The 12,300-nt window shown below is 37.2% G+C and overlaps 1 protein-coding gene and 1 pseudogene across 14 annotated transcripts in view; one reads left to right on the top strand and one right to left on the bottom strand.

Moving 5' to 3' along the window:
- ICA1 (islet cell autoantigen 1) overlaps positions 1-12,300 on the bottom strand; it is a 173,692-nt gene that overhangs the window by 131,056 nt on the left and 30,336 nt on the right. For 6 of the 13 annotated variants that reach the window (XM_053609006.1, XM_053609009.1, XM_053609005.1 and 3 more), the window contains exon 2: positions 3,177-3,272. In XM_053609006.1, coding sequence (XP_053464981.1) covers positions 3,177-3,193 — 17 coding nt within the window. In that variant the 5' untranslated portion in view covers positions 3,194-3,272. Of the gene's footprint in view, positions 1-3,176; positions 3,275-12,300 lie in introns of those variants that run through there. The other 7 variants (XM_053609001.1, XM_053609002.1, XM_053609003.1 and 4 more) reach the window with 2 other exon arrangements.
- On the top strand, positions 8,654-11,056 carry LOC128598529 (rho GTPase-activating protein 12-like; annotated as a pseudogene). Its single transcript, XR_008383648.1, has one exon. The product of XR_008383648.1 is annotated as a rho GTPase-activating protein 12-like (transcript).

Here is a 12,300-nt window from a genome sequence, read left to right as displayed (position 1 = left end):
CACTTTCTTATACGGTTACTACACCCAGAAAGTTAATCAACTATTTCTAACTGACTCCAAGACCTTAAGACTTAGAGTGAAGAAATTTAAAGTCTTTTGCAGAAAATCGAGAAACTAAACCTTCAAGAGAAGTTAGATAGCAACACTCTTGAACACATTCCTTTTAGAGGTGGAGAAAGTGAGGCCAAGTCACCTGCCCAGTGACTGGCACAAGGCATCCCAGTGAGTCAGAGATAAAGCCAGACACACTCTCTCCACTCCCCCATTATGGCCAGCACTGAGGTGGTGGCAGGAGACAGAGATAAGGGGCTGAAGAACAGCATGCTTGAAATCTATTCCAGGGAATCTAAGATAGTCAGACTCAAAGAAGCAAAGTGTAGAATGGTGGTTATCAGTGGCTGGGAGGTTAGGGGAAAGGAGAAAATAATTGCTAATCAGAGGGCATAAACTTTCGGTTATGCAAAGTGGATAGATTCTAGACATCAGCTGTACAACACTCTGCCTATTATTAATAATATTGTATTATACCCTTGAAAATTTGTTAAGAGGGTAGATTTCATTTTAAGTGCTCATGCTAGAGTAACTAAATTAAATTAAATTTAAAATGTCATGGGTTTCTGATGTTAAAAACTTTAAATTCTTCAACATAAATGTTTCAAATACAGACAGAAAACCATACTTTAGGAAGACCATAGTTAAAAGCAAAAAGTACAGAGAGAAGAAATTAGAAACAAAGTTCACTGAGAATGAAGTGGAATTGTATAAAAGTGCCTGACTTACCCCAAACACCACAGTTTGTGGTTGGTATTCTATCCCTTTCCTGCTTTGTTCACATCCTCCTAGGACCTAGAGTTCCTTGACCAGTGGTCCACCTGGGCCCCAGGCAACTTCCCTTTGCAGAGAAGCACCTTCTTCTACTATGTACCCCATCCCATCACCCCTCTAACTATACCAGATTAGTGTTCTAAAACATGAGTTGCTTTATACCACTATACCAAGATATTAGTGTCTCAAAACTTGATGATTTATACTCCACTTACAATTTCATTAAAATTACAATTTTTAATTTATAATTCTTATAAAGTCAGAGGCATTTCAGATGACTTCCTTAACCATGTTTTCTTTGGAGAGAGAAATAGGATTATGGAAGACCTTCAGGGTCTACTTTCTATCTTTCTGCATTATTTAGAAGTCTTATATGAGCTCCTATCAGAAAAAATAAGATAAATGTATAACAATTATAGAAAAGATAATTCTCTCTAAAATATACACATTAAAAAGGATATACCCCAAAGAGTGTGATTATTTCAGGAGAATAAGATTCTCAAGAGTAGGGTATAGGATGGACCCTTGTATTGTATGTTTAATTTTTTTTTTTTTTGCCAAAAATCATGGATTAACAGAATTTTGAAGAAAAGGAACTTCAGGATTCTAAGGGAATCCTTAAAGAATAGGGAACATCCCCTATCCCTTATCATTTAACAAAGGAAGAACCTTCAATTTCAAAAGTTTAAGAATCTCATTGAAAGTCACAGAGGATTAAATCCAGAACTCTGAAACTCTGAATCCCAGTCCAGAGCTCATTTCTTTCTTTCTTTTTTTTTTTTTTTTTTTGAGACAGTCTCACTATTGTCCTGGGGAGAGTGCCCTAGCGTCACAGCTCACAGCAACCTCAAACACTTTGGGTCTAAGCGATTCTCTTGCCTCAGCCTCCCAAGTACCCGGGACCACGCTATTTTTTTTTTTTTTTTTTTTTTTAGTTGAATTATCATTGCTGTTTAGCAGGCCAGGGCCGGGCTCAAACCTGCCAGCCTCGGTGTATGTGGCTGGCACCCTACTCATGGAGCTACAGGCGCCAAGCCCAGAGCTCATTTCAATGTACTCTGTGGACCTTGCATTTTAGCGGCAAGCTACGAAGCAGAGTAAACGGGAGAAAAAGTTTGGGAAAGGTATTTCTTTGGGGCTTTCCAGGTTCTCTTAAGCAAGTTACTAACTACTTCCCTGAGCCTGCCTCTAGGATAGGAGATCCACAGAGGGTCACAAGGTGGAGCCAGCCCATTGCCAGAGTGAGGAAAGAGGGAACAACAACAACAACAACAAAAAGTTTGACAACTCTTAGAGAACTGTCACATGGAGAAACTCAGGGAACTTTTTTTTCTTCTTCTTTTTAAGTTCAGGTACTTCCAGGGTACAAAGAAATAGGTTACAATGTTTGCATTTGTTAGTTTGAGTTCCTTTTATAATTGTACACTGTCCCCCATGATTTTCTTCTTTTTACTCAGGGAAAGTAAATCCTGTAGCCTTTTATTAACTACTTTAAAACACATTTCATTTGAAGACATAGAGAATTCTTTTGGAGTTTGACATTTGATATTACAGAGGACTTGGGCCTAACTCCTTCTCTACCGAGAGAGGGGGGATTCATAAGTATATTTATTATAACTATACATTTGAAAAGTGAAAATATATACTTTTTTCATGATATGATTTAAAGAAGGTAAAACTTGACAAAGATTTGCTTGCTTGGTGGCTCATGGGTTAAAATGGGTTCAGAAATACTGTTTGAAGACCTCTGGAACTGAGGAGAAGTTTAACATGCTGCTTAGATGTGTTGCAGGCACAAAAGTGTCAGGGTTGAGATTGCCATATGATGACCACAACTGCTTTATTCAGATCATCTTGTACATCCAACTACAAATGGTTCTTGGATGCTCATGAAGTCTAAAGTCATGACTATAAATTAATAAGCCTGAGTAGTACTGTAGTGGTTGTAGAATCATTCTTTATTTTAGGAGCATTGCTAACAAATTCCTTTGTAACTGTAATGTTAAAAGTTATAAATAGGAGCATGATAAAAAAAAAAAAGCATTAACTCATTACATTAGATAAAAAGTGGTAAGAGAAACTACCGCTTGATTCCCAAGGGAAAAGTTATACATAAATGAATTTCTTAGAGATAACGCATTATATAAAAATTTGTAATATTTTTTGTTACTGATTCCATCCATATTTAGTACATACTGAATTTGGTGATTGTCAACATTAAAGAGAAGCTAACAGGTTATTTACTGCTAATGTATCTCTTGATTCTTCCATTCAACATTTATTGAGCATATACTATGTGCTTTCCACTTTCATTAGCTTCTACCAATTTAGAAAAAGTGACAATTGCTTACCACTTGTGTCCTGACATGTTTTCTTCTTTTTCTACTGTTGATGATTTGGGGAGAAGGGACAGGGAAAAAGCATGAGAGGATAAGTTATATTATAACCTGAAATAAAACAAATATATTTAATAGTTACACATTGTTTTACAGTTATACATTAATTTGACACATATAAAATTTTTTAATCTAAGCCATTTCTAGCTATATTTTAGGTGCCAATGCTATTACACAGTATAGGCAGTCCCCAAGTTATAAACATCCAACTTATGTGCAACTCGCACTTATGAACAGAGGCTATTACAGTAAGATCCCAAGTCACAATCATTTAGCTGACATACAGCTCACAAACAGAGGCTGTTACAGGTAATAGGTAAATGTACCTGTTTCAATTTACATACAAATTCAATTTAAGAACAAACCTACACAACCTATCTTGTTCATAACATAGGAACTACCTGTAATGCTGTGTACCAGTGCAAGAATAGTTTACACTGGAAGAAATATCCCAAATGAAGTTTAAAAGTTAACAGAAGATGGGCACAGGTGTATGCACATATGGTCCCAGCAACTAGGGAGGGGAAGGCAAGAGGATCACTTGAGTCTAGAAGTTTGACTCCAACTTGGGCAAAATAGCAATATCCCATTTCTTAAAAAAAAAAAAAAAAAAAAAAAAAAAAGTGAATAGGAAGGTTATATGAAAAAGCAGGGTGCAGGAGACTATATAAAATATGATATTTATACAATATTTTGAAATGTGCAAAACACTCTATACATTCTATATTGCTGAAGCTTGGAAATATTATAAAGGATTTCTTGGGAATAATGAACACTAAATTCTGGAAAACTAACCACTGCAGGGGTAGGTGGGGCATATGATTTCAGAAAGGTATACAGTGGCTTTAACTGTACACATAAACTTCTCCTAGTTAAGGTAGGTGATTAGTATACTGCATTTCTACATCCCTTTGGAGATTTAAAATATTTATTATCAATATTTTTAGGAAATGAACAAGCAGGTTGCAAATAAATAAATAAATTAAATTAAACAAAATTTTAAGATGCCAAACAAAACCAAAAAAGAATTGATAGGCTAGAACAAGACACCAAAAAGAGCACAAAGGAAGAAAATATGTGATATTCACCAGCCTAGCATTGTATTCCATCTCCTTAGTAAACATAGGAGTCATTTCATTCCTGTCCATTCACTCCACTGAACGCCAGGGGCAGAGCCGAGCAGCCCAGCCACAATCTTAGTCCTAGCCAACACTTGCCCAGCAGTTACTGGGAAGAATGGAGGACTCACTACCCAAAAGAATGGCCTCTGGGCGGACACAGAACCTCTGGCTGCTAGAATGAGTGCTCAGCATGTAAATGCTTCAGGCTGCTCCACAAAATCAATCTAATCATTCTCCTCCTGCCTCAGAAAGGGTCCTGGCAACTAATACCCCCCCAAATGGTAAGATTCCCTTGGCTATTAAAAAATGTTTTAAGGGTGCAGACTTATCTAATGAAACCTTCCAAGCAAGAAGACAATGGTCATGTAACTTTAATCTACTTAAAAAGAAAAATTTCCAGGCCAGAATTCTATATCCTGCTAATCTAAGCTTTAAAATTGATAGAGAAATCAAATCATTTGCTGATATACAAACATTGAGGAAATTCACCACAAGACCAGCTCTACAGGAAATACTTCAACCTGTTCTATCCACTGACCATCACAATGGATCAACAGCAAAGAAATAACTCAGCAAAAAAGGACAGAACCTAAATTCCACACTGATGCAAAAGATAAAACTAAACAATGGACTCTCACAAAATAAGATGAATAGAACACTACCACAGTTATCAATTACCTCAATAAATGTTAATGGCTTGAATTCCCCACTGAAGAGGTATAGATTGGCTGACAGGATTAAAAAACACAAGCCATCCCTTTGCTGTCTACAGGAAATACATCTAGCTTCAAAACACAAATTAAAACTTTGAGTTAAGGGTTGGAAGACAATTTTTCAGGGAAATGGAATTCAGAAGAAAAGAGGAGTTGCAATCTTATTTTCAGATACATGTGGATTTAAAGCAACTAAAATCAAAAAAGACAAAGATGGTCACTTTATATTGGTCAAGGGAAAAATACAAAGACATTGCAATTCTAAATATTTATGCACCCAATTTAAATGCTCCCAGATTCTTGAAACAGACCTTACTGAGTCTGAGCAATATGATATCTGATAGTACCATCATAACAGGGGACTTTAACACTCCTCCTACAGAGCTGCACAGATCCTCTAAACAGATATTAAACAAAGATACAAGGGACTTAAATGATACCCTAGAGCAACTGTGCTTGATAGACGCATATAGAACACTCCATCCCAAAGATAAAGAATATACATTCTTATCATTGCCCCATGGAACATTCTCCAAAATTGATCATATCCTAGGCCACAAAACAAACCACAACAGAATCAAAAGAATTGAAATTTTACCTTGTATCTTCTCAGACCACAAGGCACTAAAGGTGGAACTCAACTTCAACAAAAACGTTCAATCCCACACAAAGGCATGGAAATTAAACAACCTTCTGTTGAATGACAGTTGGGTGTAGGAAGAAATAAAAAAGGAAATCATTAACTTCCTTGAGCATAACAACAAGGACGACACAAGTTACCAAAACCTGTGGGACACAGCATAAGCAGTTCTGAGAGGAAAAGTTATCACTTTAGATGCCTACATTTGATAAACAGAAAGAGAGCGCATCAACAAACTAACAAGCCATCTTATGGAATTGGAAAAAGAAGAACAATCTAAACCTAAACCCAGTAGAAGAAAATAAATATCCAAAATTAAATCAGAGATCAATGAAATTGAAAACAAAAGAATCATTCAGAAAATTAATGAAACAAGGAGTTTTTTTTTTGAAAAAATAAATTAAATAGATAAATCTTTGGCGAGACTACCTAGAAATAGAAAAGTAAAATCTCTAATAACCTCAATCAGAAATGGTAAAGGGGAAATAACAACTGATGCCACAGAGATACAAGAGATCATCTCTGAATACTACCAGAAACTCTATGCCCAGAAATCTGACAATGTGGAGGAAATGGATCAATATTTGGAATTGCACCCTCTCCCTAGACTTAAAACCAGGAAGAAATAAAGCCCCTGAACAGACCAATTTCAAGCACTGAGATTAAAGAAACAATTAGAAAGCTTCCAACCAAAAAATGCCCTGGTCTGAATGGCTTCAGACTAGAACTCTATCAAACCTTCAAGGAAGAGCTTATTCCCGTACTACAGAAATTATTACAAAAAGTGGAGGAGGAAAGAATCTTCCCCAACATGTTCCACGAAGCAAACATCACCCTGATACCAAAACCAGGAAGAGACTCAACTACAAAGGAGAATTTCAGACCAATTTCACTAATAAATATAGATCCAAAAATTCTCAACAAAATCCTAGCCAATAGATTACAGCTTATCATCAAAAAGGTCATACATCATGATCAAGGAGGTTTCATCCCAGGGATGCAAGGCTGGTTTAACATATGCAAGTCCATAAACGTTATCCACCATATTAACAGAAGCAAAAATAAGGATCGTATGATCCTCTCAATAGATGCAGAAAAAGCATTCGATAAAATCCAGCATCCTTTTCTAATTAGAACATTGAAGAGTATAGGCACAGGTGGCACATTTCTGAAACTGATTGAAGCCATCTATGACAAACCCACAGATAATATTATATTGAATGGAGTAAAACTGAAAGGTTTTCTTTCCTCTTATAACTGGAACCAGACAAGGTTGTCCTCTGTCACCATTACTATTCAACATAGTGCTGAAAGTTCAAGCCAATACAACTAGGCAAGACAAGGAAATAAAGGGAATCTAAATGGGATCAGAGGGGGTCAAACTCTCCCTCTTTGCTGATGATATGATCTGATACTTAAAGAACTCAAAAGATTCAACCATAAGACTCCTGGAAGTCATCAAAAAATACAGTAATGTCTCAGGATATAAAATTAATGTCCACAAGTCAATAGCCTTTGTATATGCCAATAACAGTCAAGATGAGAGGCCAATTAAGGACACAACTCCCTTCATCATAGCTTCAAAGAAAATCAAATACCTAGGAATGTACCTAACAAAGAACGTGAAAGACCTCTATAAAGAAAATTATGAAATCCTCAGAAAGGAAATAGCAGAGGATATTAACAAATAGAAGAACATACCATGCTCATGGCTGGGAAGAATCAACATTGTTAAAATGTCTATACTTCCCAAAGCAATCTACCTATTCAATGCCATTCCTATTAAAATACCAACATCATACTTTCAAGATTTAGAAAAACTGGAGGCGGAGCATGATGGCAGATGGGACGGATGTGTAGCCCACCTCTCCCAGGTCATCAGGTGAGAGGAAGGGGGGTCTGACCCTTTTCCCCGCGTGGATTGTTGGTGTTGACAGACAGCTAGAGACATGCAGCGAACTGGCGGATTGCTGTATATGAGGTGTAATTTAAAACCATGGGCTCTGTTGTAGAGATTTTCCCTGCTCCACTGTGCAGGCCCCTCCCTCATGGAGGACAGCAGCTTGCAATTCCTTTCAAAACCCAATTGATGAAAATTTATTCCTGAGCCAAGTTAGTGACCAAAAAGGGTCCTGCTCAGAGGCCACAAGGGGCTAGGCTACCCGATGGAAAATTGAAGGGAAGGGATCCCACCCGGGAAATAGACATTTTGAATTGTCTGAAATGGTTGACACCTCCCCCCAGAACAACAGGAGTGATTAAATAGACTGGACCATTCCTGGTGGGGAATATTGGTGTGGGCTGGCAGTTCAGGCTGTGCAGTGAAATGGTGGGTGGCTGGACTCAAAATTCCAGATTCAAAAGTGAGACTCTGAGCCACAGAAACAGAGGATAAGGTCTCCGTGTGCCGCAGCCGCAGCAGCCAGCACCCTCCCCCACAGCTGATAGCCGTTGCCAGTTTACAGGAGAACGTGGGAACAGAGTGGAAAGATTTGTGAAGCGTGGACTCCTGCACCGAGTTGGGAGGTAGGATAGGACTGCTGTCTGGAACAGAGTAGCTGAGATTGGACGACAATTAGGTAATAAACTTTTACAGAAACTCCAAAATGGCGATTGACCAGGTAGGGTTGTTACCATGGTAACAGTGTAAATTGTGAACCAGGTATAAGTCTGGGAAACACTCACAGTGCCACGTGGTGTCCAGAAAGTATACTGCATTATAAATATATTCCTATGAAAGCTGATCCCTATGTCATACATATAGATGTATATTTCTACATATATACAAGAATAATATTTTTGTGGTTGGTGCCTTTTTTTTTTCTTTTCCTCATCACTTTCTTGGAGGAGCTATTGTTAATTCTATTATTATTATTATTTTATATATATTTATTTTTATTTTTTCTATTTTAATTTTTTCTTTCTCCCTTTTTAACTTTTTTTTTTATTTTGGCTTTTAATATATTTTCTACTATAAAATCAAGCCGTCAAGACAGGAAAATATTACTGGTTTTGTTATTACAAAAACAAATGAGAATTTTTAATTCACAAAGGATGAAAACACAAGACACTGGTCTCATTGTACACACGCTATTACAATAGAGTGATTAGCTGTACACGAATAACACACTATAAAGACTTCACATACACACATGTGTACTTTGAAACAAGAAACATGGACAATTTTAATCTTTGATATGTTCATGACCACCAAGAGAAAGAACACCACTGATCTGCATCTAATGGTTCCCTGGTATACAATCACTACAGAAGCCAGCCAGAAAGGATTACCACATTATTAAGGACACATGTAGGCAAATATAAGCATTCTGATTTGGGGCTTTTTCTCCCCACCCAAAACAACCTGGTTTAGGTATCAAGTAGTTTGGTTTGTTATTAGTTTAACAAGATCATAACAACAAACACATCATTTTACCACAAAATTGAGGTGAGAAGTTTTTAGATAGATCATATGAAAGATACTTGTTTCTAAGGAAGGCAACCTGTAAATTATAAATGCAATTCTAAGGAAAAATATCTTGGTCACAAAACATTCACTTTCAAATATTAGTGAAAAAATAAAAAGTGTGGACTGTGGGTGGAGAGGTGTTGGCATGGAGAGGAGGAGAAAAGGTGTGAAATGAGAAATTATATTTGCCACAGGAAATAGTGGATTCAGTTGATTTTCTTAAATGAGGTATAAGAGGATGGCAGTAAATGCAAAACAGAAACATTAAAAACCAAAATGCACATTTCCAATGGAAAAATCTCTAAACCTCTTAGTAGTTTTCTTTATTAGATTAGACATTTCATATACAGCAGTTAATCTAGAAAAATACATTTAAAAAAATCTTCAACAGACCATGCTCCCTGTAACAAAACCTTCCAAACCCTGTTTTATTATACAAATCAATCTACATTAGTATGTAAAAAGAAATTCTCAAATTTAGCAACGTCATTTGCCATCCAACATCCATCTAATTTACACATGGGTTTCCACTATTCAGCCTGGAGAGTTAGAGAATTATGTAATAAAATTTTTTCTAACATTTTCTGTACATATTAAATAATCTAAAAAGGTTCCCCTTGTAGTGCATTTACCATTGAGCAAGTCTATTCAGTATTTTTCCAGTACCATTTGCATTACAGTGATTTACCTGTAAATGTAATTAGTATCTAAAAGTGCACACAATTAACTTTCCCAGGTAATGGCCTATTTCTGGAGGAAACCTAATATTCACGGAAAAGGTTACCAATCTCATGATTAGAAACATAGGGTTAGAATGTGCTCTGAGACTATACAACACAGTTATATACAGAAGCTAATGGACATTAAGTCTTTAGCCTATATTTACATCAAATAATGTCTGTTTCCACAGGGTCATACCAAGAACTCAGTATGGCACTAGAAGAGGAGATACCAGATTCACCAGGAATTGAAAAGCATGATAAAGAAAAGGACCAGAAGGATCCTAAAAAGCTTCGCTCAATGAAAGTATCTAGCATAGATTCCTCAGAACAGAAGAAAACAAAGAAAAACTTAAAGAAGTTTCTCACATGACGCCCCACTTTGCAAGCTGTTCGTGATCCAAAGACCAGGTATTTGGATCCAACCTTGCTAATCTGTGTCAGAGAGAAAATAGCACAGTGCCAAAGTTTGTGAAGTTATGTATTGAACATGTTGAAGAACATGGTCTGGATGTGGACGGGATATACAGAGTAAGTGGCAACCTCGCCGTGATCCAGAAGCTGAGATTTGCCGTCAATCATGATGAGAAATTGGACTTGAATGATAGTAAATGGGAAGATATTCATGTTATCACTGGAGCACTCAAAATGTTTTTTCAAGAATTACCAGAGCCCCTTTTTACATTTAATCATTTTAATGATTTTGTCAATGCAATCAAACAGGAACCAAGACCACGAGTTGCTGCTGTTAAGGACCTAATCAGACAGTTGCCAAAGCCAAATCAAGATACAATGCAGATTCTTTTTAGACATCTCAAAAGAGTTATAGAACATGGAGAAAAAAACCGAATGACCTATCAGAGTATAGCGATTGTTTTTGGTCCTACTCTGTAAAGCCAGAGAAAGAGACTGGTAACATAGCGGTTCATACTGTGTACCAAAACCAGACTGTAGAATTAATTCTCCTGGAACTAAGTTCCATCTTCAGATGTTGATTCTTACTGAAGACAACCTACGGAATAAAAGCTGGATTCCATTGGATTTCAAGTCTTTATATACCATCTATTTTATTTTTTGGACCAAGCAGTACCTTTTGATTTTGCACTTTTTTGAGGGATGAGAAGGGAAGGGGAGAGTCAAGATGGGTGTTAGGCCCTCCTGTTTGCTGCTTTGTTGCGAGTTGATACAACTGTATGTAAGTTTGAATTCATTCTATCCTGAATGTTTTCATTTCATACTCTGAATTTCAGTAAAAATCAAAACTTAACAGTTCTAACCAGTCGTATACACCGGATAATTTGGTAAGAAAACCACATTTATTTTTTTCCCTCAAACTGAATAATGTAGAATTTGTTCTCAAACACTATAGGTTCCTCACTTGATAGAATACTTACTATCAGTTATTTTGAAAATGCTCCTGGGCATTTTAAACAAAATGAAGTATATTCGTTTTGAAACCTTTTTAACTTTTTTATGAACACCACTTTTTTTTCTTCTCATTTTTCCCTCCTTTCTTTCTCTTCTTCCCTTCTTATGGTTTCAGAGAGTGCTTACATCAGATTTTTAGAGGTTTATTTGTTTGTTCGTTTGTTTTTTACCTTTTTTCTTCCAATTATCTTACAATTATCATTATTTTTATTGTAGTTGTTTTTTTGTTGTTGTCTGTATGTCTATGTGTTTCTGATTGATTCTGCATCTGTGGGCTTTTGTGTCTAGTAGCCTTTTTATCTGTCTATTTGCTCATTTGGCCTCAATGAGTTTGGTGTTTTGCTAAATCCTTGGGTTGGCTATTTTCCCTAACTCCAATTTTCACATTCAACAAGAACAAGCAGGAGGCTAGAGCTGACACCTAACTATGCTGCAAATACAAACCTCCAGGAGTAAAGACAGGGCCTGAGGCACAGGTTCTGGGAACTCAAAACAGCTTCTCCTCTGCAGGGGAATTTAGCAGAGACAGAAATAATACCCACAAAGTTGTTCTGTTCTGTCAGTAACATCAATCAGGGGTGGGGATGGAACTGAGTGAACACCCCACAGCCTCCATCCAATGCCTGAGGTTGTCAGGCCTCACCTCTCCCTGCTGAATAGAGACAGAGAGCAGCAGGCTGGCTGAGCGGATATAGATTTCCTTGTGATTCAGGCAGGTGCAAACATGTGAAGTATCTGTTCACTGGAGACAAATGGGTCACAGCCCTGCGGTGCTACTAGTGACTGGGTGTGACAGAGGTGCAAGGTGGGAAAGGAGGCATCAACCTTCCCAGACTAATCTATTTGCTGGGTGGGTCCTCCTGCCTTCACGGAGCACTGGAGCAAGTCATATTTGAGTTGTCAACAGACCCCTGCGATCCAGTTGCCAGAGACCTTTTAAGCTCTCCTACCTGAGACAGGTGCTGACTAAGACAACTGATTTGGACCTT

The sequence above is a fragment of the Nycticebus coucang genome, chromosome 11, assembly GCF_027406575.1.
Source record: "Nycticebus coucang isolate mNycCou1 chromosome 11, mNycCou1.pri, whole genome shotgun sequence".
Taxonomy (NCBI): domain Eukaryota; kingdom Metazoa; phylum Chordata; class Mammalia; order Primates; family Lorisidae; genus Nycticebus; species Nycticebus coucang.
This window is presented reverse-complemented; position numbering and strand designations above follow the sequence as displayed.